We start from the raw sequence: 27,358 nt of genomic DNA, 5'->3' as shown, positions 1-27,358 counted from the left end.
GCAGCCTTATTTACGACTGACATTAAGATTTTGACTGTTTCTGTGTCTTTAAAAAGGCTTTTAAGAAGGAAATAACAAACTGAGGCACAGCTGAGCTAACAGCAGTGTCCTCAGTTGCCAGTGAGAAACTTTACTGAGAAAAGTGACTCACTTGGTCAGTAACGGCAGTGAATTACAATAGACACTCTCTTTGAAAACCAGTTTTGAAAATGAGGTTGTTGCTGTTCTGAACACCTCTAGTTTTGGTATTGATATGACAATAAATTGTTGGATAATGCCTGTATATTTAGAAGAGTCCTTGATGGGGATTGGAAATGTAATAAAATAACATATTTGAACATTCGAATATATTTGGTTAGATCAGGACAAAACAAAACACACCTCCAAGAAGAGAAGATAAAGGAACTAGTTTTATGATTTTGTAAACTCAATTTCATTAAATCACAAAACAATTAGCATTTCAACACAGACTTTGACACCAGTGACTTCTAACTTCATTTGGACTTCTTTTACTTTTACTTTGGATGCACACCAGCACATTTATCACATTCAGCCATTAGGACAGGTAAAAGCATTAATCTAATTTAAAAGTTTTAATAGTTTAAAGTTCTTTGATGGCAGATAACTTCAGAGGGCCCACCTGGCTTGCCAGGACTCATTAGCAGAGTTCATTAGTAGACAATCACAGCCACTGCTTTGTCTGGCTGTGGAGAAGAGAAAAGAGGCATACAAATGAAAGCATATGCATGAATAAAAGTATTACAGCCAGTAATAGCCAAATACACTCATCAACACTTATCTTGTTCTCTCAAAGGGTTATTTTGGAGACCCCTGGAACGTGTTTGACTTTGTCATTGTCATTGGAAGTGTTGTGGACGTGATGCTGAGTGAAATTGATGTGAGTATCACAATTTGCTTTTTTATCTCTCTCGCTTAAACAGATATACGAGGGTGCACACACAGAGAGATTTCAACACACAGACTAAAAATACAAAGCACAAAGTATTATCATACATGTTCAGTGATTACATTGACCTTATATTAATTGACTGGTAATTTAACACAGTCTAATCCAATAATCTGTAAGTACATAATGTAATAAATGGCTGGATTCACATTTTGTTCTATAGATTTAATCTTTCTTTCTTTCTTTCTTTCTTTCTTTCTTTCTTTCTTTCTTTCTTTCTTTCTTTCTTTCTTTCTTTCTTTCTTTCCAAAAAAGTTGTGACAATGTAATTAAAAACAGAATGCGATGATCTGCATATCATGTAAACCCATATTGAATTGAAAATATCTTGTCTTTTCTCTCTGATGTCACTTGAATTTGTGTTTATCTTCCACAGGCAGCACTGGCTTCCTCTGGAGGACTTTACTGTCTCCATGGTTGCTCCGTAACTATTTTTTTCTTTCGGTTTTGCATGACATTCACATTTTGAATGAATTAATTATCAACAAAGCTGAGACTAAAAAGGTCGTTTAAAAGCCACGGCTCCCTTTACTACATACATTGTAAGGCGAATAAAATCAGGAAACAAATGTTCCCATTTGTTTTGAGTTTATGGGGTGTGTAATGGTTTCAACTAGACTTGACACAGGCAAACATAAATTTGCAAATTAATATTACACAATCAAACACTGACAGTTTAGTCCATGCTATTCTATAATAATATATAATATTAACAAGAAACAAATGGTAATTATGTAGCCGAAGAAATGAGACTTACTGTACATGATCTGCTAAACATATTTTTTTTACAAATCCTATGGTCAGCTAAGACTACATCAAGCTGTTAAAATTTTACAAAGTAAAAACATGCTTTGCAAATTTATTGAAATTAAAAAACTCATAAAAAGATTCATGACCTCATATTTTGTGGAAGCCTATGTGGAAAAGAGAGGGATTCAGACGATAACAAAAATATTACTTTTCTGAAATTAATTTAGCATAATGATATATTTGATCTGAAAATTTAAAAAAAAGGTTCGAACAGATTGATCCTTGGATTTTGCCACTTATTTCCCAGGATGCTGAGAAGGATTTTAAGGCATCCAAAATACTGCATGCTGTATTTCAAAGGATGACACCTTAGCTTTTAAAATTGTTATGTAATTCTTAGAAAACCTGAGAACCTACTTGCCCGACTGCTATGAGGCGTTAATTTTTTTCCTTTAAAAATACTCTTTATATCAGCGGTGAATGCTGGCTTGCTGATTATGATGGTTGGTTATTATAAAATGACTGAAATGATCAGGTGTAGTTGTGCTGACACCAACTAAGTTTGCTCCATGAGCATGAAAATAGTTTAAAGCTTTATGGACATATGGACCTAAATGTATGGTTATTAAAGCAATTTGTCAGAGCAGTTGAACAAAGTATTTCTTTCTGCAGGAAGTGGATCCCATGCAGGCAATTGCAGTGAGTTGCTTTAACTTTTCTTTAATTTGAGTTTAGTAAATGTGGCTGTTGGCACTGTGTAATCTTCCATTTGTCCTCTTTCTTTAAAAAAGTCATCTGAGAACATGAGTGTATCAATCACATTCTTCCGACTCTTTCGTGTCATGCGTCTGGTGAAACTTTTGAATCGCTCTGAAGGGATACGGAATCTCTTGTGGACCTTCATCAAATCCCTTCAAGTCAGTATAATCAGTCAACATATTTCAGCTTGTTGCCCTGAGTGACAATGTCTCTCTGATTGTGTCTGGTCACTGTATTGCAGGCTCTTCCCTATGTGGCCCTGCTCATTCTCATGCTGTTCTTTATATATGCTGTGGTGGGGATGCAGGTAAACACACACACGTGCATGTATGTAACAGTTTTGTACTCTTTTTCTTGTGTTGTGGTATGAATCCAGTACAGTTGTCACTTTTTGGTTCCAACCAGCCGTTTATTTGACACTGCAGGTTCATAACAACATATTCCAATGACAAAAACATGCTTATTAGTGTCTCTCATAGCCAAATTGCCATTTTGAAGGGGCCCAGTAGAGGGTACTCTTGTTACACAAAACATACCAATCCCAGTGGTAAACTGATAATATATTATAACCGTTATTAACAAAAAGAAAATAATGAAATGATGACAAGTGATGGTAAGAGGATTCATTGACTCCACACACACACAGACACACCACACCAACAACAACAACAACAACATGTCACTTTGTTATGATCTGCCAAGTATACTTATTCAAACCACCTGGTTTGACACAGGCTACTTGCCATGGTGTTTTCCCTAATGTAACATTCTTTTTTTTCCCCAGATATTTGGTAAAATTGCATTGATTGATGGGTCATACATCAACAGAAACAACAACTTCCAGACATTTCCACAGGCTGTGCTGCTCTTATTCAGGTTGGTGGCCTCTCTTTTTCTGTTTATGTTAAGGCAACAAAATATACATATATGCATATATATGCAGCAGATACTACTCCACTGGATGAGAGTCTGGTGTGAGCAGGGAAATGTCTTGGTATTTAACGCTTATGATTGATTGCCCATTGTCATTCAAGAGAGCAGGTCTGACCTAATATGATACCTAGAAAATGAGAGTGGTGGATCTGAGCAAAGAAGAGTGGTGTGCTGCTGAATTTGATACATTTTATGTTTGTTTTTTTTGTTTTTTTACTTCAGAGGACATTAAATAACTCTCCAGTATTTTGATTTAGTTTTGGGTGCTAGTATTATATTAATTGAAACCCACATTGAGGTCAGAGTGTGTTTGGCAACACATTAAGTCGATTGCAACGGGTTGGCCCCAACCATGAATTAAGTAGTGCATAATTGGAAACCTGTTTAGGGATTCATAAAGAACTGTCGCTTTATTCATTCAGCGTACATGATGACATGGCGAATCATTGACTCCACACACACACACACACACACACAATTACATTTATTGACTGATAACAAATATTGCCAAAATTATCTGTGCCGAAACAGAGGAAAAAGTGCACTTTCAGTAATCTACTTAGATTAGTTTTCCTTAAAGTAAGAGGATATGCATCTCTGTGATAAATACTCGCTGCGCCATTGAACTGAGAAGAAGAGGAGTGAATTTTAATGCAATTTGAGTCATCAGGTTCTGAGGGTTAAAAAAATAATTATTGCAATTAAACATTTGTCTTTTTGGACAAAGATGATAGTAAATTCTGACGAGAAAAAATAATTACTTGTAGACATAAAGTATTTAAAAAAATGTCCACAAAAAAATAACATGGATAATGATTTCAGTACATGTAAAAACATTTCTGTATGTATGTTTATGTGCTTTCATACTGATTTGCTAATTTAATTAGTACAGAGATTATATTTTACAATCAATACTCTAAGGAAAAAAATTACCAACTGCCTTTGTAGAGGAAAGATGCTTACAGTATAATACACAAAATACAAATTGCTTTTTCACTGTCTCTGGCTACAGCTATGATTGTAAACATGTTGATGTCTCTATTGTGTAGATGTGCTACAGGGGAAGCGTGGCATGAAGTGATGTTAGCGTGTATGTATGGAAAGAGGTGCGATCCCAAGTCGGACTACCTTCCCGGGGAAGAGTACACCTGTGGAGCCAACTTTGCCATCATCTACTTTATGAGTTTCTACATGCTCTGTGCATTTCTGGTAAAACAATGCACACGATTAACACATATTAAAGATCAGCTTCACGCACTTCAACACGGCCTTCACATGTTCAAAAATACAGGTGTCTGCATCAGCTGCTTAAAGTTCAGCTTCAGCTTTCATTTTTGCCTGACACTGATTCAATACAAAGACTCAAATGACCAAAAATGTGCAACCAAAATGTCTCTCCAAAAGCTCTGAAGTGGAAAGGTACCATTTTGTTTGGAGAAAGGCAAAGAACTGACATAGCAATGAACACTCTTGTCATGGTTCAAAAACTGTTTATTCATTTTTTTATTTTTGAAAAAAGGACAAAGTACAGCAATTGACTTTCAAATTAATGTAAATGTATCCCAGTTAGCCGAAAGGGTACTTTTATGGCCAGTCACTTTGCCTTGATATTAGACATAGATAATAAAAAAAAATCATCATACAAAAAAATCAATAAAAACATCATATAAATCTGTACAGTTGTAAAAAAAAACATACTATGTTTTGAAAGAAGCATGTACAATACAGAAAAAAAACATACATATATAGTACCTTACTCATGTACTGTCATGTTGAAAGTAGATAAAAAAAGGCACGTTTTAACATTGTTTGTTCTGTATTAGCCATTTCTTAAAGTTATGCTAAAATGATTAATAACATGCAGACTCTCTAAAGCAGAGGTTTCCCAACATTTCAGACCATCTACTACTATGTATCATTCCAAATTTCCAAAGCCTTTTTTTCTTTTCTCCAGGCAGACTGGCATTCTGGTGTGAGATAGCCATGTTTGTAAAAAAAAAAAAAAATGTAATCTAATAAATACGGAACTATTTCTACATTTATGCCATTTATGCCCTGATCTCTCCAACCACTTGGGTGCAGTACCACAATCATTCTCGTGAAAAAATGAAATAAACACATATATTGCCTCATTTTTTTCCCACAGATCATAAATCTATTTGTGGCTGTCATCATGGACAACTTTGACTACTTGACACGTGATTGGTCCATTCTTGGCCCGCAGCACTTGGATGAGTTCAAGAAAATCTGGGCAGAATATGATCCTGAGGCCACGTAAGTGTTTGTGTTTAACTTTAAAAACCTGAGGCTGGAAGCATTACTGTAGATCCAGTATGAACCTCTATGGAAACCTGCACAGCAGGCTTATGGAGCCTGTTCTCATTCTGAGGGCCTCAAATTATACAGTTTTTGACACCTAAAACATACACGCAAGGTACCTTACACCTTGTGCACTGTGATGAGTTGAGTCAAAGGAAGTTATGTAACACAGTACAAAGACTTCTGAGAAGGGAGGAGGTGGAAGATGTTTCAGGGGACGATTTTCTCTTTGGGGTCTTCCTGAAAAATACTGTATATCTATATATCCTCTCCATTTTGTTTATATGGAATATTTTGCTTTTTGTCCTGTTTTATAGGGGGCGTATCAAGCACCTTGATGTAGTGACACTGCTTCGGCGAATACCTCCTCCGTTGGGTTTTGGCAAGTTCTGCCCTCATCGTATTGCCTGCAAGGTGAGAAAGATTTAGAAGTATTTTTTCTCTTCGGTTACAGGATGGAGGCAGGTTCTCATAATCTTAAGTGGGAGCAATTATGCTAAATTTAAAGAAAGGGAATGCATTACTAAAGTGGGTTTACTATCTGGATCAATAGATAATCTACCATCAGAGTTTACTGAGAAAATAATAGTCAGATGAACTAATCTTTAAAATAACCCAGGAGGTGAGATGCTGCAGTTTATACCATTCGCAGCACTTGGTTAAACCTTTGATGTCTCCCAAGTAGCCTTTAGTGAATTTTCTTTCTATTAAGAGCTCAGAAGAACAATCCTGTTCCCATATAGGAGTAATCCATTTGCCTCTTAAAGCGAGTATCACATAGTAACGTCTACCTTTATATGTGTCACATGGCATGGCCAGCCTTTCTGTACGAAGCTCATGAGCCTGCAGTGTGGGTCAGAGTGTTTGTCCCGATGCTGTCCAACCCTGGCTGTGTTACTGGAGAATAGCCTCAGTATTTGGGTTAGTGTTGTCACTAATGTGTTAAAAAGTGTCAGCTCTCAGTGCACTAGAATAAAATGCAAATCTCTCACCCCAAACAGCATCAAGGTGTTCGTTTTCTGTTTGTAACAGTGCTTCGCATTAATGATTGACATGGAACAAAAAGCAAGTGTCTAAAGGACCGCAACTCCCACTCTAAAGCTGCTGGTATCGATGCAAACAACGCAACAAGACAGTTGCTTAGATTAGCATAGTTTTTACTCTTTTGAAAACCTGCTGCTTTGGCACATCCCATACACGTGCTGTCTTTTCTGAGCAGGCAGTGAAGTGGGTGGAATTTTGTGAAGAAATCAGAAAGAAACTGTCGAAAGTGATTGACCATCACAGGGACCTGACCGATCATACCGTTTTTTAATGTGATTGTTGTTGTTTTTTTTTACAATGAGTTTGTCTCTTCAGTTGCAAACATTTCAGTAACAACATATCTTTGTGTTTTGTGTTTGTTTCTACAGAGGTTGGTCTCCATGAATATGCCTCTCAACAGTGATGGAACAGTCACTTTCAATGCTACACTGTTTGCCCTTGTTAGAACTGCACTGAAAATAAAGACAGAAGGTTTGGGTTTAACTATACATACATTTTGTCTTTCTTGTGATATTTTGAAAGAGGTCTCCGGTAGTGATAGATCTGCAGAGAGTTAATGCATGAATCTTCATCTCCTGCTTCAAGAAGCATTATAGTGATTTTCAGCTTATGTATGAGATAGTTCAGAGTCTAGCAGCTTTAATTTTGTCTTGCTGCTCTGAAAGCAGTGTTTCCAGCTGCAGCCGTCAGCTGTTATCAGAGACAATACTGAATTTACAACCCCATTTCCAAACAAGTTATGACGGTGTGTAAAATGTAAATAGAATCACAAGACAATTTTCATTGAGTAAGTGAGCTTGAAATTTGCTTTTGTCATCTTTCTCTAAATAAGAACAATATTTGTAACTGACACAATCTGATATTCAGCAAAAATATTGGGATTCTTTAGAAGAAACAATATTTGAACTTTTGCCAAAAATAAAAATGTAGGAACTATGGTGATGCTGGATTCATCCTCAGCATGACTGCCTTGTTCCCAAGATCCCATTCACAAATAAAATGCACACTACTCCTCCTTCAATTTGAAGAACTACTCCTTCTTAGTTCAGAGATTAGTTTAGAGCCATTGCACTTATGTTTATGTGTGAGCAGGTTTTTGTGAAAGAAGCACCATCTCATGGTGACACCCTGCAACTGAATCAATAGGCTTGTTTAGAGTGGAAATTAGATATGGCCCAGGAGGAGGAGAGGGGGGACTCCCTGTGGCTGGAAATTGTCTGGCAGCCATTTAGCAGCAGACTAGGAGTCTCATTTCTGAGTGGCTGGGACAGTATTGCAGGAGCAACATTTTTTCTTATCAACAGATAATGTCATTTAGTGTCATGTTTCTCTTTTGATTGAATTCTTTTTTTCTTTGCCTTGTTATTCTTCTGTTCCTCAGGTAATTTTGAACAAGCCAACGAGGAGCTGAGGGGAATTATCAAGAAGATCTGGAAGCGCACCAGTATGAAACTATTGGATCAAGTCATCCCACCTATAGGAGGTCAGTTTTATTGAGGCCTAGGGGGGGAGAGGTTATCATCAGGAGGCACAAACACATCAATAGATTTTGAAGGTGCTGGGTAACAACAAGCTGCACAAACAAGGCACAACGATTACCTGCACGTTGTTCTAATATGCTCAGTTCTTCTTTAATCCCCAGTGGGCTTGACAATGTTTCAACCACAGATGGTTTTCCTCAGAAATAAATAAAAACTCTGAATAAAGTAGCATTATGTCATAACTTTAGTTCACTTTCTGTCAGGCAAAAAGACAAAGCAGAAATGTATGCTACCATACCCTCTGATCTGTGATGCTAGATACACTTCAATCAAGCCCCTTTACATTTAGCAGCATTTCAACTGCATGAGCCACACGAGCAAGTTTGCGTGGAGACACCCACAAACTGCATGAATCTGTGAAACGATAAAACATCTCTACGCTGAATGAATAGAGCAGTCACAGTTGTTTGGCAGACTTGGCCCACACAAGCATATTAGATCGTTACTACTATATTGTATGTACTACGTCAGTCTGTATCAATATTATCAAATAAAGGCATAAAATGCCCTTCAAAGCAATCTATTAAAGACAAGTAAACAAAGTATTTGCTGTTGAAATGAGTCCAAAGTTATAGTCAGTGAACACAACAGTTACAGTATATGTACTGCCGTTTACTGCTGCCATGTGTATAACTATTGTTTTTTTTTCATATACATAATGATAACATTTAAAATACAAACATACATTTTTGTAGTATGCTCCTGTTATGGTGTTTCCACACTTAACATGCATTTTATTTGTTTTAATTTGTTTTACAGATGATGAGGTGACAGTGGGGAAGTTCTATGCCACCTTCCTAATTCAGGATTATTTTAGGAAACTGAAGAAGAGACAAGAAGAGTACTATGGATTTCGCCCCACCAACAAAAGTGCTACCCATGAGATACAGGTAAGCACTTAATGGTTAATTATAATAATGATTTTATTCCTAATTGCTCTCAAGTCAATGCATAATTTCCTGCCTATAGATCTCTTTATGGGGAACAGGTCAAATCCTTTATCAAAACACAAACAGCGCAATTTTTAAAGGTTGCCAAGCGTGTTACATGTAATGAACTGGCTAAAATGGGTGTAACATTTGTTGTACTTCATTTCTGTTACATCAATTTTGAAAGAGTTTCGGTTCAGATTTTTTTTACGTAGGATCAGTAACATTATTGTCTGTGACTCAATTTTTATAAGGCTGTTCTTTTTCTGTCAAGGGTGTTTTGTTTTTGTATATGTTTTCATTAAAATTATAGTGTCGCATCGGCCAGAAAAGAAACCATTACATTTTGAAACAGATCCGTATCACAAGGTGATTATTTCACTGCCATTAACATTGTGACATAGGGTATTTGGCCAACTTAAAAAAAAATCCAGTAAATGTTGGTAGTAAACTCAATAGTGATGAAACATAGTACAGTAAGCAGTCAGTATGGAGCCCCAGAGATGTAGTTGGAAAGAAATTGACCCACGGATTTATCTCCTGGGACTGGATCACACGCAGCATCATGTGCACCCTGAATGACAGGAACACAGAGAGGACTGGTACAATGACAGAGGGGGCAGTCAGAAGCTTTATGGAATCTTTGATAGCCCACTAGCCCATTGCAACTCTCGATCCCTCAGGATTTGTCCGACAGCCAGTACACCACTTTTGAGTATTGAGGAACAGTGGTTTCACAGGGCAAAACCAGAACCTGTACAATTGCAACATCGCCACAATTATTTAAAAAAAATATCCAGACATACAGTATATAGTAATTGCAATTGCAGATTTGCAAATCATAGAAGAGTGTAATAATAGCTAAAAAGGGGGCTTTGGCCAATTGTCAAACCTCAGATTCAGGATGTGGACTCTCTAATGGCCAAGGAACAGTGGACCAACTCTGTACCCTCGCAAGGTTATTTGAGGGATCATGGTTGGCCATTCAGTCAACATGGGCTTTGTGGAGTGGTTCTGCAACAGTGTGGGAGTTGGCTTCATTAGACCGTGATATGCCGCATGTGCCAGGGCAGTTTGCAACCAAATGTGAAGCGGCTGGGCAGCAAGTCTGTATGAGGCCATGGTTCTTTGCCTGAAAACAATGGATTGCTCCGTCTGGGTTGGGACAGAGTGCCTGTCTCAAGTGAAGGAATTTAAATAACTGTGGGTCTTGTTCACGAGTGAGGTTAGGATAGAGTGGGAAATTGACAGACGGATTAAAGAAGGTGTTGCACTGGAACATTTTGTTTGAGAGGGAGCTGAACTGAAAGGCGAGGCTTTCGATTTACCAGTCGATCTACAATCGTATCCTCACCTTTGGGTCGAAACGTAGAACGTACCATGGCTTTGGGTAGTGACAGAAGATGAATGGTTGGCTGGATGGTTATGCTGTTATTACTGCTGCTGTGTGAGACCACATTTTTATTCCCTTGCTTCTTTAACAATTATTTCTATGTCAATCAGGCAGGACTGAGGAACATTGAGGAGGAGGCAGCTCCAGAGCTCCATAGGGCGATCTCTGGAGAACTTATCACTGATGATGACATGGGCCAAGGAGTGGACGGCCTTTTGAGGGTAACGAGACAGGATGGAAAGAGTATTAAAGCCAAACAACTTCCCCTGTGTCTATTTAAACAGTAGTTTTGGAGAGCTTGTCTAAAAAAAAAAAACAATGAAAATAAACTTGCTGTCAGCATTGAACAGCACCATATCCATTTCCAATTTACTCCCAACTCAGCTACGATATTTTGAAAGTTGAGTGTGAATTTTGTTTTATGAAAACGTCAGTGAACAAAATATTTGTGTTGATGGTCATTCATCCAGGACATGGTAAAATTAAGTGTCAAGTGCTTTGGAATGAGAGGTTAGTTTTCAAGAACTTCAAGCTAGACTAGCTGCCTTTGGATAACACTAGAATCTTTGAACAACATTCAAAAAAATAGTACTATTATAGTTCTCTATAACAAAAATAAAGGGGTGTGTTTTAGAGTCGTTATGGTTTGACAATAAATGGACACACCACGGTAGGAAACCACTTAAATAGGCTGTAATTATACCACGATATCTGTCTTTTCAATAACAAATTAACAATAATGGCCTTAATATATTTATCTTTATCTTCTCTCAAAATTTAAAATTCATTGTTGTCTGTCATACAATAACCTTAAAAAAAATATTTTTTTGTAACTTATTTTCGAAAAAATTTAACTCATGAGGAGCAACAAAAAATGTGTAACACTTATATACTGATGAGCCAAAACCTCTGCATATTATTCTGTCGTCCCCATCGTGTAATTTGCGAGTTTTACTCTAATAGATACTCACCACGGCCAGGTGAGAGCAACACACAAGCCTTGCTCATTTTGAAACTCTCTGAGTCTGTAATGTGGCAATCACGATTTGGCCTTTGCCAAAGTCACTCACCTACCCATTTTTCCTACATCCAACTTGTTGACTGTGAGAGACAAGTGTTCACTTACCGTCTAATATATCTGACTTTGACATGTGCTGTTGTTGTGGATGTTATTCACTTTATCTGTGGTCAATACGTTGTGGCTAAATTGTGTGTCAGTCCACACGCATTGTTTTGTATTGACATATAGGAGATATATGTCAAGTATGAAAATTGCCCACAATAACTGCTATTTTCTTTACCACAGAGACGAGGTAGCCTGTTTGGAAACCACTCTGACCCTTTTGCTGAAGAAAGTGACCTAGCCAATGCTAGCCAGGCCACTAGCCAGCGCCCTCTGAAGATGGCAGAGGGAGTCATCGACAACAATATAAATATCCCCAACAGCGACATAAGTCACAGGTTTGCTTATGTGTAGATATATTATGTATGTTTTGCTGAATTGTCAAGTTTACCACATCACTGTGCTGTATCTGTCTATTGGGCATCAGTTCATGAGTGTGTTAATGAATGATGTTGTTAGATCTGAACATAATACACCTTTTGGCAGGATCAGGCTGTTTTAAAAACTATTCACCAACTCTATTGTAAATTACCACCCAAGACTGCAGTTTTTAAATCCAGCAATTGTTCAGTCATACGAGCGAGGTAAATGACCTCAGCCACAGTTCAGTGTGCATTAGAAAGTGATTTGTGCTGCTGAACTTGCAACACTGTAAAAGTATTTCCTGCAGCAACATTTCACAAGAAATGCTTTTTCTACACCTCCCTGACTACAGATTAGGTCCTGTATTTACCCCTTATTGTCTTGACGATACAAAGCAGTTCGCATATAGCTATCAAATGCTCGACATTGAGATAATTGCATGGCTTAAGCAACACTGAATTTAAGTGTTCTTAATGCTTTCTTTTAAAGTCATATAAGTATTTAGAGAAGAAAAAAAATATGAGCACATCATTCTGGATCTGTCTGAAAATAGCAAGGTGACCAACTCAGGACAAAGTCATGCTGATCGTGTACTGTCAACATCAACAATGTATACTGTGTCAGCTTTGCATCTGACTATTCTGCATATCAACCTGTGGTATAACCTCTTAAATTTGAATAAAACCTACTGCTGACATACTTACGTGTCATTTAAACAGAACAGGATAAAAGATGTGGACTATTAAATACTACATGTGCTTTATCTGAATCTCTTTTAGTAGATGATTTGATAACTGAGCAGCAAGTTGATTTTTTTTTTTTTAATCTTACATTAACCCTGTTGTAGCAGGAGGAATGTGTCAGTCTCAATGAAACATTCAAAGCACAGACAGATGAGGTGTGGCTTCAGTCTTCCACTCAAACTTATGAATCGACTCAAGACCTAAACATAGCTATAACTCATTTGAAAGCCTTACTCTCAGCATCCCACGCCCAAACTGGAAAAGCACACAAAAAGGGGTTATTTGTACTTGTTTATTGCCCATTTGCGCCTTACTCAGAGTTTCTATCTGAATTATCTGACTTTTTTTTATCTGATCTAATGCTTAGTTTAGATTAAGTGATTACAGTGAATGACTTAAATATCCACGCTGATATGACAATGACAACCTCAGAACTGCATTTACCTCAGTATTATACTCCATTGGTTTTCTTAAAATGTAAATAAACCTAATCACTCTTTTGGTCACACCCTCGACCTTGTTCTAACACATGGCATAGACATGAAAATAGATATCAATCTGATAATGCTAAGAATAATAATCCCATTATTATTTACTTCAGTGCCATGTTTCAATATGGTAGAAGGCAACTACCTCAATTTTACTCCTACACCTGTGGATTATCTTGTTGATGGTGCTGCAGCCTCACTTTGTACAACACTATACACTGTTGCCCCTTCGAAAAAGAAAGTAATAAAACAGAGGAGGCTAGCTCCTTGGTACAATTCGTAAATGTGGTCTTGAATTGCAAAAGCTGGAAAGGAAATTTAGAAAAAAATATCCTTCGCCCTGAAAGATCAAACCTAAAAAAAAATTCCCCCATAATGGCCAAACTACATATTATTCATCATTAAAAGAGTAAAACAACAACAACCAAGGGTTTATTTTCAGGAGTGTTGCCAGGCTGACAAAGCACTTTTTACTCTTTGTAGTAATGACTTTAACAACTTCTTTACTATCAAATTGTAAAGGTTGTTGTGGACATAATTCATCACATTCCAACAGCTGCTATAGGTATATTGTCAAGTACAGTACCTTTTGAAATGTCTGTAAGACCCGATTTTAAATTTGGATTACTTCTCTATTTTACAGCTCTCTTAAACTAGCTTTAACAAATATATTTTATCCAAGCCCTCAATATGTCTTTAGAACCCATCCCAACTAGAATGCCCAAGGATGTTCTATCCTTAATTAATACTTTCATATTAGATCTAATTAATCTATTTTAAAAGGTTACATACCACAGGCTTTTAAGGTCACTGTAATTTTCATTGAGTCCATCTTAGCACAGGAATAGCAGAGATGAAAGTTACTAATGATCTTCCCATTGCCTCAGACAAAGGACTCATCTCTATACTTGTCCTGTTAGATCTTAATGCATTTCTTAACACTGATTATAACCTTTTATTACAGAGATGGGAGAATGTCATTAAGATTAAAGGAGCCACACTAATGAGGCATTCTCCAATATATTTAGTTTAAAACATTCAAAGATTAACAAAAATTTACCCACAGAATGTGACGAAATAGCAGTGTTAAGTTTTTGTCGAAGATGACAGATATCTACTGAAATTAGCATGCTCACAATTTAGCCCCAGCTTGCTTTCTGGCCACTTTGTACCACCAAATGGAATAGTGAGTCACTGTAGCGTCCAGTCTGCTATCAGTCCAAATAAAAGGGTGAAAAAATACTGTCATAACATTTTATGATAAATATGACAACAGCGTTATTGGTCCAAAACAAGTCAGCATGCTTTCCTGAAACTAAGATTTGCATTACTGTTCATTCTTTTCTTTCTTTATACAGCCAATATTAACAGTAATTTGGAAGAATTGGCCTTTGACAATTGATGTCTGAGAGCACTTCCAAACACTGACCTTCAACTTCAGCAAACTCAAGACAGCAGGAACTTTTCAACCTATGCAAAGATGGACTGTGATGAAAGAAGCTGCCATGGCTGTCAACCCACCTTACAGAGTGTGGAGAAGTAGGCTTGGGACCTGGAGGAGAAATTCAAGCCATAATAGCCAATGTTAAACATTAACATTAAGTGCTAACACATGTAATGAACAGTAGTTGTATTGAAATGGTATTTTTATTTTTAAGTTTCACCTGTGTTGTGGTATGTTCTGTAATTAAAAGATCAGACAACGTATACAACCATACCCCTAAATATTTGTGATAGGCCAATATGAGCTAATACAATTTGCCAAATAATAAATCAGTCAGGCTCTGTTAAAACTATTTTTATAATACAGAACATACTTTCAAAGGTCAAACTAGTTGTTATTAAGAGAGGACAATGACATTATCTATGCAAGACAAACAGGTGTGCATTCATCATTCTGTTCCTATGTCTTCATAATGTTCATGGTTCAAATTGTGGATTCACATTTTCTCATAAAAGATGACCTCACCCTCTGCACACACACTTCACAGCTGGGTACTTATTGTCAGATAACATATACTGTATACTGTGTGAGGATTTTCTTGTGGAATCCTGTGACCACATTATACATACTACCTGGAATAGGACAATAATATGACTAAAATTTGTTTGTCCATATTTTTTTTTCATGCCCCCTTCTCATTTCATCCCAGAATAATTCATAATTTGACGTTGCCTTTGACGATTGACCCTGCTGACCTCTCAAATAAAGCATATAACAACAAAGTACTGCCCCAAAGTAGTTTTTCACTAGACAAGTGCTTTTTTTTTTATAGGCCTACATGTAAAACTATAATACTACCACAACCAGTTGAATGCAATATCTGTCATTACACAGGTGCCAGATGCTACACTGTTTTCCAGCTATTTGCTTACTTGCAATGTGACTAAAACCAAACTGTTTAGCTATGGGCTATGAAACCACAATAACTGGCTTATTTGAGTTAAACTATGTCTGGCCTGGAAAGCACACAAGAGCAGGCGGCAGCAGCGGCGAGCAGAGATAAAAAGTACTGATGTGCGATACCAAAGGTATCCTTTTGGATCCGATACCAAATAAACCGGGGCTGGTATCACTGATACCGATACGATGTCAAAAGTGTGTACCAAAGCTTAATGTGTTCAGAAAAGGTAAATAATGATATTTGTATGCTGCCTATCAAAATACACCATAGGTACTGTGGAAGAGGGGACTAATTGATAGCTTACTGAGGCTCGCTGTTTTATGTAGAATACTGTGTTAAAATGAAATGAAATCAACAGGGGAAGTGCAGGCAGGAGACTGACCATGCACAACAGACTGGGGACCTCTAGTGGGTGGACACAGGAAATGACACAGGGAATGACACAAATAGAAACACAAGAGACCATCAATGAGAATAGAGAGTGACACAGGGACTGGACGAAGAAACAGAGAGAGAGAGACACACGGAGGACCCTCTGGTGGGTACAGAGAGTGAGATATGCATTGACATTTATTAGAAGCTTTGCATTGACCAGTTATGGTTTAATTGGATATGAGGTTAAACTTCCTGTGCACATTACCGGGTAGACTGTGTAATAAAGGAAACACTTGTTTTTATAAATCCGATTGTTTTTTTCGGCTCATGCCAATTTGGGCTTTTGCATCCTACGCACTGCTTTACAAATGAGAGCTCTGGTCTCCCCCTGTATTTTCATTGCCAAACTAGTTTTGCTGAAGTATTCCTTTTGGAGAGCAAATCCTTTTCCATGGCATGTCTCCCTCGCAGTTCGAATTTGTGCAATTTCTTTCTTTCTTTCATTGTAGATGCATGCCCTTTGACATCAATAGCTGTAAAAGTTAACTGCAGATTGTACAATTCAATTCGCCACACTTCTTTGGCATCAAATGGTCGGCTCTTGGGCCGAATTTGCAACGGCAGGCTGTCCTTTTGCCAGAAAAAAAGAAAGAAAACGCAAAGACTGACTCTAGATTACAGAGGTTTAAATGGAAGAGGTTTCACGTGGCACTCTAATTATTGCCACCTTATGTGGAACCCCTTAATGTAATTTCATGGATATGAAGGTTTAATAAATCTAGGGATATGCTTGCTTTATTCTATTTGTTTTTTTAATTAATTTGCATTATGAAAATGACTATAAAAGGTCAATTGATACCTCAGTAGAAATTGTTTCAACGATGGCAACATGTTTGCTTGTCCAATATGTTAAAAAAAAAAAAAAAAAGGGCAACATTTTTGAAGGTGATGTACTCACTCTTTGACATAATTGTACTATCCTTCTGGTGAAACATGTTTGTGGTAGCATCCTGCCATGGGAGTCCATTACATTGAAAGGGAAATCAACACAGCCAAAGAATGGCCCTTTAATAAAACCTGCTCTAGTGTGCATGTGACCTAACACTGGGACAATTATTCAGCATTTTGCACAACAGTGAATTAAAGCATACATACAATTCTAGTCTGATTTCAGGAAGAGTCTGTGACTGTCTTTAGATCATCTCTGACAAGAACTGAAGGTGGCAGTGAACAGACACTTTCCATTCAATCTGAGAAAGGTTACCAGGAAGAAAAGGAATAGTTGTCCAAATCCAGGAGTTAAAAGCTTCTCTTCTTGCCCAAAAAGACTCGGCGCTAAAGGGGCCTGTGCTGTACAAAGTACTGAATCAGGGTCGAAATAATTTTGTAGAACTGGCGACCTGTCTAGGGTGTGCCCTGCCTTCACTCAAGGGTCACCTGGGATAGGCTCCAGCCCTCCTGTTGCCCTGTTCAGGATAAAGTGGGTATAGATGATAGGTGAATGGAACATTTTGTAAGTTAAAAAAATATGTTTTTGAGTTTTAATACATTTGCAAAAAAAATACTAAAAACCATGTGCAAAAAGTGAAAAGGTCTGAATATGTTTTCTGCAGTTATTGCATTCTCCCCAAATAAAAATAAAAAAAAAACACAAGCAAGACAAAATCCATGCAAAAGTGTTTTATGTCATTTGTATATTATAAAAGCATTTTCAGTGTCAGAATCTTCTGTTAACACAATTCTAATTTAGTATTTCTCTAAATGTGTACCTATCCTTTCAAATACAGATGTCTTTTGTGTTGAAAACCTTCAGCCAAAAGAACAATTCAATTTTTTTCACAAAAAATGTTCTGGAAAATGACCCTTGGCATATCATCCATTTGGCAGGTCATTGGTATATGTCACTGTTAAATGACCTGCCAAGTCATATTTTTTCCGAGTAAGCAAACATATTCAAGACAAGAGAAGAACAATATATGATATACTTGACATGAAGAAGCTGTGACATGAAGACTATGCCATAAGCCTATAAATAAAGAGGAAACCGAGTCACCACGTAAAACAGCCAAGGGTCACGAGGTTAAGTGGCCAGAACTAATTCTCTCTTTTACCACATTGCCATAATAAGTACAGCTCCACTAATCAAATTGTGTATCCAAACAATTAATCAATGAATATGGCTGTGTTGAATTTTGACAGGGGAGTGTTGTCTCAAATCGCACACTGCTGTTCTGCATTAACTGGACATAACTGTATAGCATTGAATGCATCACCTGCCAACATATCCCCCTTTGATTATTCTATTCAGAATAAATCTGTTTTTGTGCCTTCTGTTTAACACACACAATAAACAAAGTGATGAAAAATAATGATGACCATTAAGTGTGTCAGGTGTACAGCATTTCAGAGGGGGTTTACGTATAGGAATGAACCCAGAGTCTGTCAGCTCTTTGTTTTTGTTTTTAGGCACACAAACTGCACTTATGAACCTAATTTGCAGCAGAAAGCTGTTTCTGTGGAAAACTGTCAATACATCCACAATAGTGTACACAAGTAAACAGCAAGCTGACAAAGGTAGTTAAGTACCTAACCACTAATTTGTTTATCAGGTAGGCATAGGCACGACTACAAAAACATTTGTATTTTTCTCTTACAGCTGGATGCATAAAACAGTTTGGTAACTCTTTGCTAACAGTTTGCTAATGTTAACCGTATACAGCTTTATAAGTCAAAGGAGTCATACATTGCATGTCTCATTATTTTATTTTATTTTAAATGATGTGTCTTCTATTACAAAGCATCTGTGATTTTTGTCTTGAAAGCTGGTATTGAATATTCAATAATTCCACAATGCTAGTATACACACAAAACAGATATTGCAAGTCAAAGGTTTATATTCTTATATTTGTTCTATTGAATGTAACCTGAACTAAGGTGTCTGGCAGCTCTCAGTTATTCCCTACGGGAATGCGTGGCAGGCAGACATAGGCCTTGGCAAACAGGTTGATGTTCAGGGGGTTTCCATCCAGACGTATATCCTCCAGGTTACGGCGGATGAAGTTGAGATCATTGAGGTTACAGAAGGTGTCCTCGTGCAGAAACTGGATTTTGTTATTCTAATAAGGGTAGAAGAAAGTTATTAAATAATTGTGGACAGTTTGTGTTGACTCTCTGCAGTTTATTCAATATTCATTTAGCGTAACTGTATAGAATGATTTTTCCTTTAGAACTATTCACCACAAAAATACAATTTAACCATATAGTGATACCTGAGTAATTACACAATGCTGTGGACCTATCTTTTATAGATATATTGACCTCAAATATATTTTTAAAGCCTTTAATTTATTTTTTGTGCTTGCATGTTATATATTGCTCCATATACTGTATTGGTGTTTAATCAAGTTAACCGACGTTAGTTATCAACAATATTGTGATACATAAAATTTGTGCTTGCTCAAGTTAAAATACCTTAGTTATCAAAATGATCTTGATACATAAGCAATGCCGTCATTGTTAGAGAAATCTGGTCAATTTGGACCACCAGCTGATTTTCTCTCTTGACCACCAAAAGAAAAATGTAATCTGGTGCTAGTTCACTGGAAGCATTTTTACAAATCAGTGTCACTCTTTTATACTGAATAGAAGTTATGCAAGGTGGGTAGTTTGGACACAGAACAACATAAAGCGGGGTGTGGGCGTTGTGTTTAGTGTTTTTGTTAGATTTAAGCCACTAAAGTACTCAACCAGGTATCTGACTCTGCAACCACACTGAAAGCCACATATCTTGAGGCCGTTCATAACAGCGAACTGTGTTTTGGATCCATTAGCCCTATGTTTTCACAACTGACTTACTCCAGTAATTTCACTCGCCACTTTTGTAATGCTGTTAAGTGAATTTTTACTGTATGTGAAGATTCTCAGTCATCCAGGTCACGGTCAATATAGGCACCATCTAAAAGCAACTTGCAACTTTCTTCGAAAGGCAACCTCTCATGGCAAAGGCTTCTACTGTTGTAACGGACTTCTTGGGTTTCCCAGGCTTTTAACTTCTTGTGGGATTGTTAACACCTTGCATTGATGCGGCAAAGATATGTCGCACCAGATTGTCAGTTAAACAGGTGGTCCTTCAATGTGGCCGAGGATGCATTGGCGTGCAAACTGCTAAAAGAATGTGGCCATATTTGTCCAAGACAAGTGGCAACTCTCTGTCACATCAGTCTACTGTTTTAAGTGGCTTTTAAGTTTTCTACTTTTGCTCGTAATTCATGTATCATTAACCCGGCAATTAGCTGCAATGTTAAATTTGTATTTTGAGGCAATAAGGACATGGATATGCTTCTACCTGAAGATGTAACACTTTCAGGCTGAGTGGAAGTGGTGTAGGGATGTAATCCAGGTTATTGTTCGACAGATAAAGGAATTCCAACTGGCTCATATCCTGCACGGAGGAGAAAGAAACACTCATATCATCACAAAGTAAAACTATAATATCCACAAGAGGGAGCCCTATCATTACTGAATATAAACTATGTAGCTCTAGAACAAACTGAATTCACTGCATAAAATGTGTGCCTCATTTGCCATTATGTGCTCATTGTTTAAGGAAGCATAATTAATCAGTATGGCTTAAAGGTCAGCAGCCCCCTGAAACATCCATCTGTGATATACGATGTCCATATCCACAGATACATAGATGCATTGTTGAGTAGAAGTAAAATAGCCTGCTCCTGTCTGATGCAATTGGGTAACACTATTTTCCGCCTTCTATTGTTTTCCAAAACCTCGTGAGTGCAGGATTACTGTTAGAATGTGTGTGCCACTGAGAAGAGATTATTCTAATCCTTTACTAGATGGAAGAACTTGCTTTTAAAAAATGTGGCATTAATAAATAATGTATTGTGTGTCATGCCTTTTTCAAACATTGTGAGGATAAGGAAATCAATGTAGCCAGTTTCTGTTGTAATTGTGGTTTTCTGTCACATTATTGAAACTGTATTATGTAATTGCAACATAAAGTTAGTGCAGTGAAATAATGGTTTTTGTTTTTTTTAAATTGGGAACTCTCAAAAGCCAAATATATAATTTACCAAACAGCATGATCTCTGCACATCAAGGCTGTGAAATATGGTTGAAAGTCTTACAAAAGTTCCAGTAATTTTACCTTTTGGTAAATCGTTTCATCAAATCATCAGTTTCATTTTTGTCGCAGACCTGACAAAGCTCCTCCAGAGGCACAAAACCCCTCATGTGTATACAGTATTGCTGTTTTTAAAGGTTTAGTCGTAGTGCTTGAGAAAAGTTCTTTGTGTGTGTGAAATCATTGTTGTCCCAATGAAAATTTCTATCAAAAATATCTGTATTATCTTTTGTTCATGCTGTGCATAAATGCAGAATATTTACCTTGAATCCCTCAGAATGGACCCCCTGACTGCTCAGCCTGTTGTTACGTAGATCAATGCGTTTCATGGTGATTGGCAGCTCGGGCATCATCTGCAGGTTGTTATCAGCCAACAGTAATTCCTGGAGCTGTGGCAGAGACTGAAACACATCCTCATCCATCCCTGAGATCTGATTCCCAGTGAGATCAATGGACTTAAGTTTATCTGATAAAAAAAAAAAAAAATCAAATCATATTAACCATGATAGGCAAGTACCTGTGAGTTTACAGTTGTTTTGAAAATGTCCAGAGGGATTTTCTCACCGAGATTGATAAAGTCTGTGTTCTTGACATGTCGGATATTGTTGAAGCGGCAATACAAATGTCTAGTGTCTTTGGGCAGGGGTGGGATCTGATGTAGGCCCATGTCATCACAGTACACACTGCCCCCAATACACACACACAGTAGGCAGGTAGGCATACCTGCTTACAGACAGGCAGAGTTTTAACATATATATATATATATATATGCATGCTGACACAAAAATATTTAGGACCGTTGAATTTAAATTACAACTGATGCTTTGACCAACCCAATGCAGTCTCAGGGCCAAAGAGGCCTGGTCCCTTGAAGTCCAGATTGAAAGGAGCTGGTGGCAGGGTCACCTCTTCCTCGTAGTGTTGAGTTGGGGACTGTTTGGCTAGTGGTGAGATGTCTGGTGCTTCATCCACCTCGCTCTATCCTCACAGGACACCCAGGAAGAGAGGAATAATTCCAATCAGATTTCCATCGCAGGAAAAAAGGGGGAAAGACGCCTTTACAACCCTTATATGATACTTTACAATTATAATAAACATTATTAGTTTTAATGACCATTAAAGGAGTGAAAACTGAAGGTTTAATTTGGTTGAATGCTTTTTTTTTATAGATGAAATTTTGAAAAGAAATTATACATTTTAAGTGTAAAAAGTCACCTTTTTGAAAATAAATTGAATGCCGTAATACGTTTTAATAGTGTCGTTGGATTTTGAGCACTTTTGAACTGTTTTGTATCTAACTGTATCTAATGACTATTTTCAGTACAGATAAATCTGCTGATTATTTTCTCTGTTAATTAATTTGATTTCCTGGTTGTAAAACGTCTGAAAATAGTGAGAAATGCAGTTACAAGTGCTCTATGATCAAAATAGCTGCCAACTTACTAAAGGTGCCTGACTGATCCTATCTTGACACTATGTAAATTTGAGGTAGCTGCCCTTCACTGTATTGCCACATGTAATTGAAGTAAATATAATTTGAATTACTTTTTTAGATTTGGCCACAACAACATTACCAAAAACACATCTATTGTAATTTGAAGGGCAATTTGGCCATATCCAAATGCGGGTCCTAATTAGCTAACAACCAAAGAATAAGAGGAAAAGCTGCAATTCTGACTAACATACCAGTGAAGGAGGCAGTTGAAGCTCAATGACTGCAACAACAAAACAAAAAGCTGTTCCAAAATAAAGGTAGGTTTCAAATCGAATAATCAATAAAAAAGAAAAAGCCAGCCTAAAAAAGATTGACTGTAGATGACTCTTCATGTAGATGTAGATGTCTGTGCTTTGTTTGTGTGGAGCCATTCCCTAACAGTTTTCCCAAAGAGATGTAGATACAGTGCCTAAAATGCAAGCAGTGGGCCCATGGAAAGTGCAATCCAAGCGTGTGTGTGTGTGTGTGTGTGTGTGTGTGTGTGTGTGTGTGTGTGTGTGTGTGTGTGTGTGTGTGTGTGTGTGTGTGTGTGTGTGTGTGTGTGTGTGTGTGTGTGCCCCAGAACCGCAAGTCTGACCTTGAGTCAGATAGGCAAGACAAGAATAAAAATGGAGATTATATTACAGTTTCAGTTAAATTTTGAATGGTTCTGTTTTAAAGGTTGTTTAAAACGATTCTCCAGCTGTTGCAGTTCAGACATTTTGGAAATAAAAAACAAGCCATCATGAAAGCCACTAAATGGCCATAATGATGACCCATAAGGGCTGTTGAAAGCAAAAAGAAGCAGAGGAATATTAAAGAAATCATCACTTTTTTGTTCCCACACTCAAATTGTGCACATATTTTCAATTATTTTGTTTAATCCAGAATACACAATCACTAAATTACACATGAACAACAGGAAAATAGACAGTTATGGGCATGTAGTAGGACCTCTACCTGTGTAGAGAGCTGAACTGATTAGCAGATTAAAACAAATCAATCAAACTGGGAAAAATAGTTTCCCAACAACAAAATGAGAGAGAGAGAGAGTTCTCTCAGTTCATACTATTATGAGTTTCTTACCTCTTGGTCCAAGTCATTATAATTATAACTGTCTTCATAAACGTTGATATCCAGGTTCTCCCACTCTGTCTCACTGGTCAGGTCGTAGCTCTCTATGTCAAAAGCGTCATCATCTGGCTCACTTGGAGGAGCTGTCATGCCAGGGCAGGGGCCCAGGAAGTCCAAAACCAAGGCAAGAACCACCAGAGACTGCATTGACATCCTCAGCACAAACTACCTCACAACATAAACAGAGGAAAATAAAATGTCTCATGTATTAGTATCAACATGTTCATTGATACTGTGTCTCATTTTGTTCCGTAGCTACCACTTAGAACACTGGATATCTTCTTGGTATTTTTTCAGACCTTTGAGACCCTGTATATTTTCATTTTATTTCTATTAAGCCAACAAAATAAACAACTAAATGGTGTACTAGCACCAGTAGAAAGGAAATACATGTTGCAATTCCAGTGATAGCCTTTTATATGCCGAGTTGAGGGAGGAAATTCCAAATAGTTTCTTGCTTTACACAATTTATTACAATTCATTTTTGTGACTTAACACTATATTGAGTATAAATCTAGTTTTCTAACACCTTTGAAATTATGCAACCAAACTTTGCGTGTGTTTCCTCAATGGTGATTGAGGTAAGATTAAAATGATTTAAACGCACATACAATTTGCAGAATCTATTTATAAATGATTGCATTTATAAGAAGATTTGTAAGAATATGAAAGAATAAATTAAACAAAAGAGAAGGGTAATAAAGTAATCATATTTTTATTGCGTCTTGTTTGTGAGGTGCTTGACTCCTTCATTGCTACTTTGGGCATGGGCAAGCGTGTACTGCTTTCATGTCAAAATGGATCAAAATCTCCGAGCAATGTTTTCAGCATCTTGTTGAATAAATGCTGTGTGGAATTAAAGCAGTTTGTAAGGAAAAAGTTTCTTTCTGCAGTTGGAGACATCTGTGTAATTTCAACATGGCCTCAGGGCCATTATGAATAAATTGTCCTATTTGCTGCCTCTTCCTAAAGAAAGCCCCGATTGTCTTTAATGTAAAGGGCAGCCTTCAATATCAATAAGACATTTTCTGCAGTACGAGAGGAAGTGGAGTCGTTGCATTTGATTATTTTTGTTGCTGTGATTTTGAACTGTTTTCTAGTGTGTTTTGGCTCAGACTATCCTATATTAGGTTTTATGCAATTTGAAATCGTATAAATTTTCAACACACTCAAAATATCTGTGCATCAATGGACAAAGGACTGTCAGTGTTCCTGGGATAAGACAAATTGATGGAACATACTGCGCCTACTCATATCAAAATATGTACTCACTTCAAAAAAGAATCTTAATTTTGTTGTTGCAGCCAGGTGGACCTGACGTTTCAGGGCAGTTGGTCTGGACCTGTGATGTAGTGCACGGAGAGTTAATAGATAATAAAAAGCACCCGTGGGCTCACCCACCCAGGAAATGATTTGGGCTTTGTCCCTGCTGCTTGGTTGTATACAATTTGAGATTATTTTTTTTGCATTAGAATTTAAATCATCCTTTGGGAGGGTGTTGTGAATCTGCACAATGGAAATTAATTCAAAAATAGTAATGTAAGCATGAATATAGACATGAAATTGAAAAATTATGATCATGAGACATGATCAAAAGCTACTAAATAGGGCTTGGGGCTCACATATTGTCATGGAGACAAACCCAATAATTCAACAATTCGAACATGACCAAGCATCAATGACGATGGGGGAGGAAAAATTCCCTTTTAACAGAACCAGACTCGGGGATGGGCGACCATCTGCCTCACTCAGTTGGGGTGAAGGGAGAATGGAGAGAGGAAAGATGAGCAGAAAGAACACAAACATGGTTTGTTAGACAATTATGGAATGATTTAAAATCATAATGCTTAATGAAAGCATTTATAAGCTGAAAAGTATTAGTCCTAGCACAGGGCCCTGTGGAACTCCATGACTAACTTTAATGTGTGTAGAAGAGTCATCGTTGACACAAACAAATTGGAATCTATTTCATAAAACATAATATGTTAATCGAAATCTACAAAATCTGCTCCTCCTAACATCAGGCATTCTTATTAACAGACCAGGACCTTTGTCTCAGTATCAAGCATATTGTAACTTCTCAACATTTCTTATGTAACACGTCCTGAGCTGACATATATAGTGCCAAACTAAAACACAAGAATTGAATGCTGATTCCAGTTTGATGTTGATGTTGATGCATATGCATACGACTCTGAAGAACTATTTTGACGCAAATTGAATCATTTGGGTTTAAATACACTCAATCTGTTGATGGTCTAAAATGGATTCAATCTTCATTTATCTCCAAAGGTTGAGGTTGTGAGAATGAGAACTGAAGCATTATGAAGTCTTCATTTTGTTAGACCTGGTTATCTTCAAAGATTCTTTAAGAGTTTTAATAGCAGCCCTGTCTGGCTTGGTGATTAGAGAATTGAAGGAGTGGTGCTGGCTGTCTCCCTAGAATGACAAAGGAATGTTTGCTTTGAAAGCTGAGAGGACTGTGCGTGCACTGAGTTGTTGGGACAGTTCTGGGTTTTAAAAGAGAGGTGTTGCTTTACTGTTCATTATATCATGAATGTCATTTAAATGGTAGTAATTATGACCATTATCACTCACCCTACACAAAACAATTGTAAAGCAATTTATGTGTAAGAAGCTTAAATTACTTTTTTCAAATATAGGACGTATGGCACAGTTCTTTAAGTAATCTGTGTGAACAACTGAATCAATAGAGCCATTCTTAACCTTACTCTGCCAACACTAAGCCATCTGCTTACAGGAAGAATGAAGGATTTACAGTGGCTGTTATATCATCCACTGCAACTGATTTAAATACAGTATATGAAATAACGTGAAATGGGTCTCTTTTATCTTGAGGTCTCTCATTTTTACCCAGCAACAATTTATTGACCACCAGAGCAAAACCTCACCACTGTCACTGGAGTCCCAAGTGACCATTTGCACACTCGAGCAGCTCTGCAAGCAGACCGTTTTTTTTTTTTATTTATAAGTAAACAAGATTTTTACCTGACAGAATAACTTCAGGAAACAAAATGCGTATACATACAATTAGTGAAGATAACTTACTGCTTTGTTTCTGCTGTGCATTTATGAAGATCACTCGTTCTTCTGATCCTGTTGCCGTTCTCTGCTGCTTAATCCAATGGGGTTTCTCAGACTAGTGCCAGAGTACCAGCGGGCCCCTGTTGTTCACTTAGCCTCAGCATGGCGTGTAGACAATGCCTCATTATGAGGGTAGAGAAGGGGGATGATGCAGCAGAAAGAGAGGGGGGGTGTGAAGTTCTTGAATTCAAAGTGTACTCAGCAGTCACCAGTACCCATTATAGTTAAACATTCAAACGCACACAGTCATGGATGGAAACACATAAGGTTTGGAACATCTGTATAGCTTCAGCAGCAGACAAAAATCTTCACTCCAAAAGAAAATCCAGTAACATTTAAAATAGAAAATATCCCCCTGGCCTACTAATGTTCA

At 37.3% G+C, this 27,358-nt stretch overlaps 2 protein-coding genes across 3 annotated transcripts in view; one reads left to right on the top strand and one right to left on the bottom strand.

The window, feature by feature from the left end:
- The window catches only part of LOC138623611 (dihydropyridine-sensitive L-type skeletal muscle calcium channel subunit alpha-1-like), a 37,753-nt gene extending 22,175 nt beyond the window's left edge, over positions 1-15,578 (top strand). The window contains exons 28-42 of the mRNA XM_069703230.1: positions 815-898; positions 1,344-1,391; positions 2,390-2,416; positions 2,509-2,634; positions 2,718-2,783; positions 3,261-3,352; positions 4,459-4,618; positions 5,556-5,683; positions 6,046-6,142; positions 7,141-7,243; positions 8,154-8,255; positions 9,073-9,203; positions 10,746-10,856; positions 11,942-12,096; positions 14,711-15,578. Coding sequence (XP_069559331.1) covers positions 815-898; positions 1,344-1,391; positions 2,390-2,416; positions 2,509-2,634; positions 2,718-2,783; positions 3,261-3,352; positions 4,459-4,618; positions 5,556-5,683; positions 6,046-6,142; positions 7,141-7,243; positions 8,154-8,255; positions 9,073-9,203; positions 10,746-10,856; positions 11,942-12,096; positions 14,711-14,720 — 1,440 coding nt within the window. The 3' untranslated portion in view covers positions 14,721-15,578. The remainder of the gene's footprint in view (positions 1-814; positions 899-1,343; positions 1,392-2,389; positions 2,417-2,508; positions 2,635-2,717; positions 2,784-3,260; positions 3,353-4,458; positions 4,619-5,555; positions 5,684-6,045; positions 6,143-7,140; positions 7,244-8,153; positions 8,256-9,072; positions 9,204-10,745; positions 10,857-11,941; positions 12,097-14,710) is intronic.
- Positions 15,579-17,811: 2,233 nt separating this feature from the next.
- optc (opticin) lies at positions 17,812-27,032 on the bottom strand. 2 transcript variants are annotated; one of them, XM_069703165.1, is made up of 7 exons: positions 26,950-27,032; positions 23,833-24,049; positions 22,106-22,250; positions 21,837-21,995; positions 21,536-21,738; positions 20,478-20,573; positions 17,812-19,248 (listed from the first exon to the last, which is right to left on the bottom strand). In XM_069703165.1, the coding sequence occupies exons 2-7, from the start codon at positions 24,031-24,033 to the stop codon at positions 19,081-19,083; spliced, it is 972 nt and encodes a 323-aa protein (XP_069559266.1). In that variant the 5' UTR covers positions 24,034-24,049; positions 26,950-27,032; the 3' UTR covers positions 17,812-19,080. The 2 variants fall into 2 exon arrangements, with proteins under 2 accessions (XP_069559266.1, XP_069559265.1); XM_069703164.1 differs by having other exon boundaries at positions 23,833-24,045; positions 26,950-27,028.
- Positions 27,033-27,358: the final 326 nt, after the last annotated feature.

The sequence above is a fragment of the Brachyistius frenatus genome, unplaced genomic scaffold (genome assembly GCF_029030835.1).
Source record: "Brachyistius frenatus isolate BFR_SWC_R1_liver_20210118 unplaced genomic scaffold, ASM2903083v1 Contig_45, whole genome shotgun sequence".
Lineage (NCBI taxonomy): Eukaryota > Metazoa > Chordata > Actinopteri > Embiotocidae > Brachyistius > Brachyistius frenatus.
The sequence above is the reverse complement of the archived record's forward strand: the minus strand, read 5'-3'. Positions and strand labels throughout refer to the sequence as shown.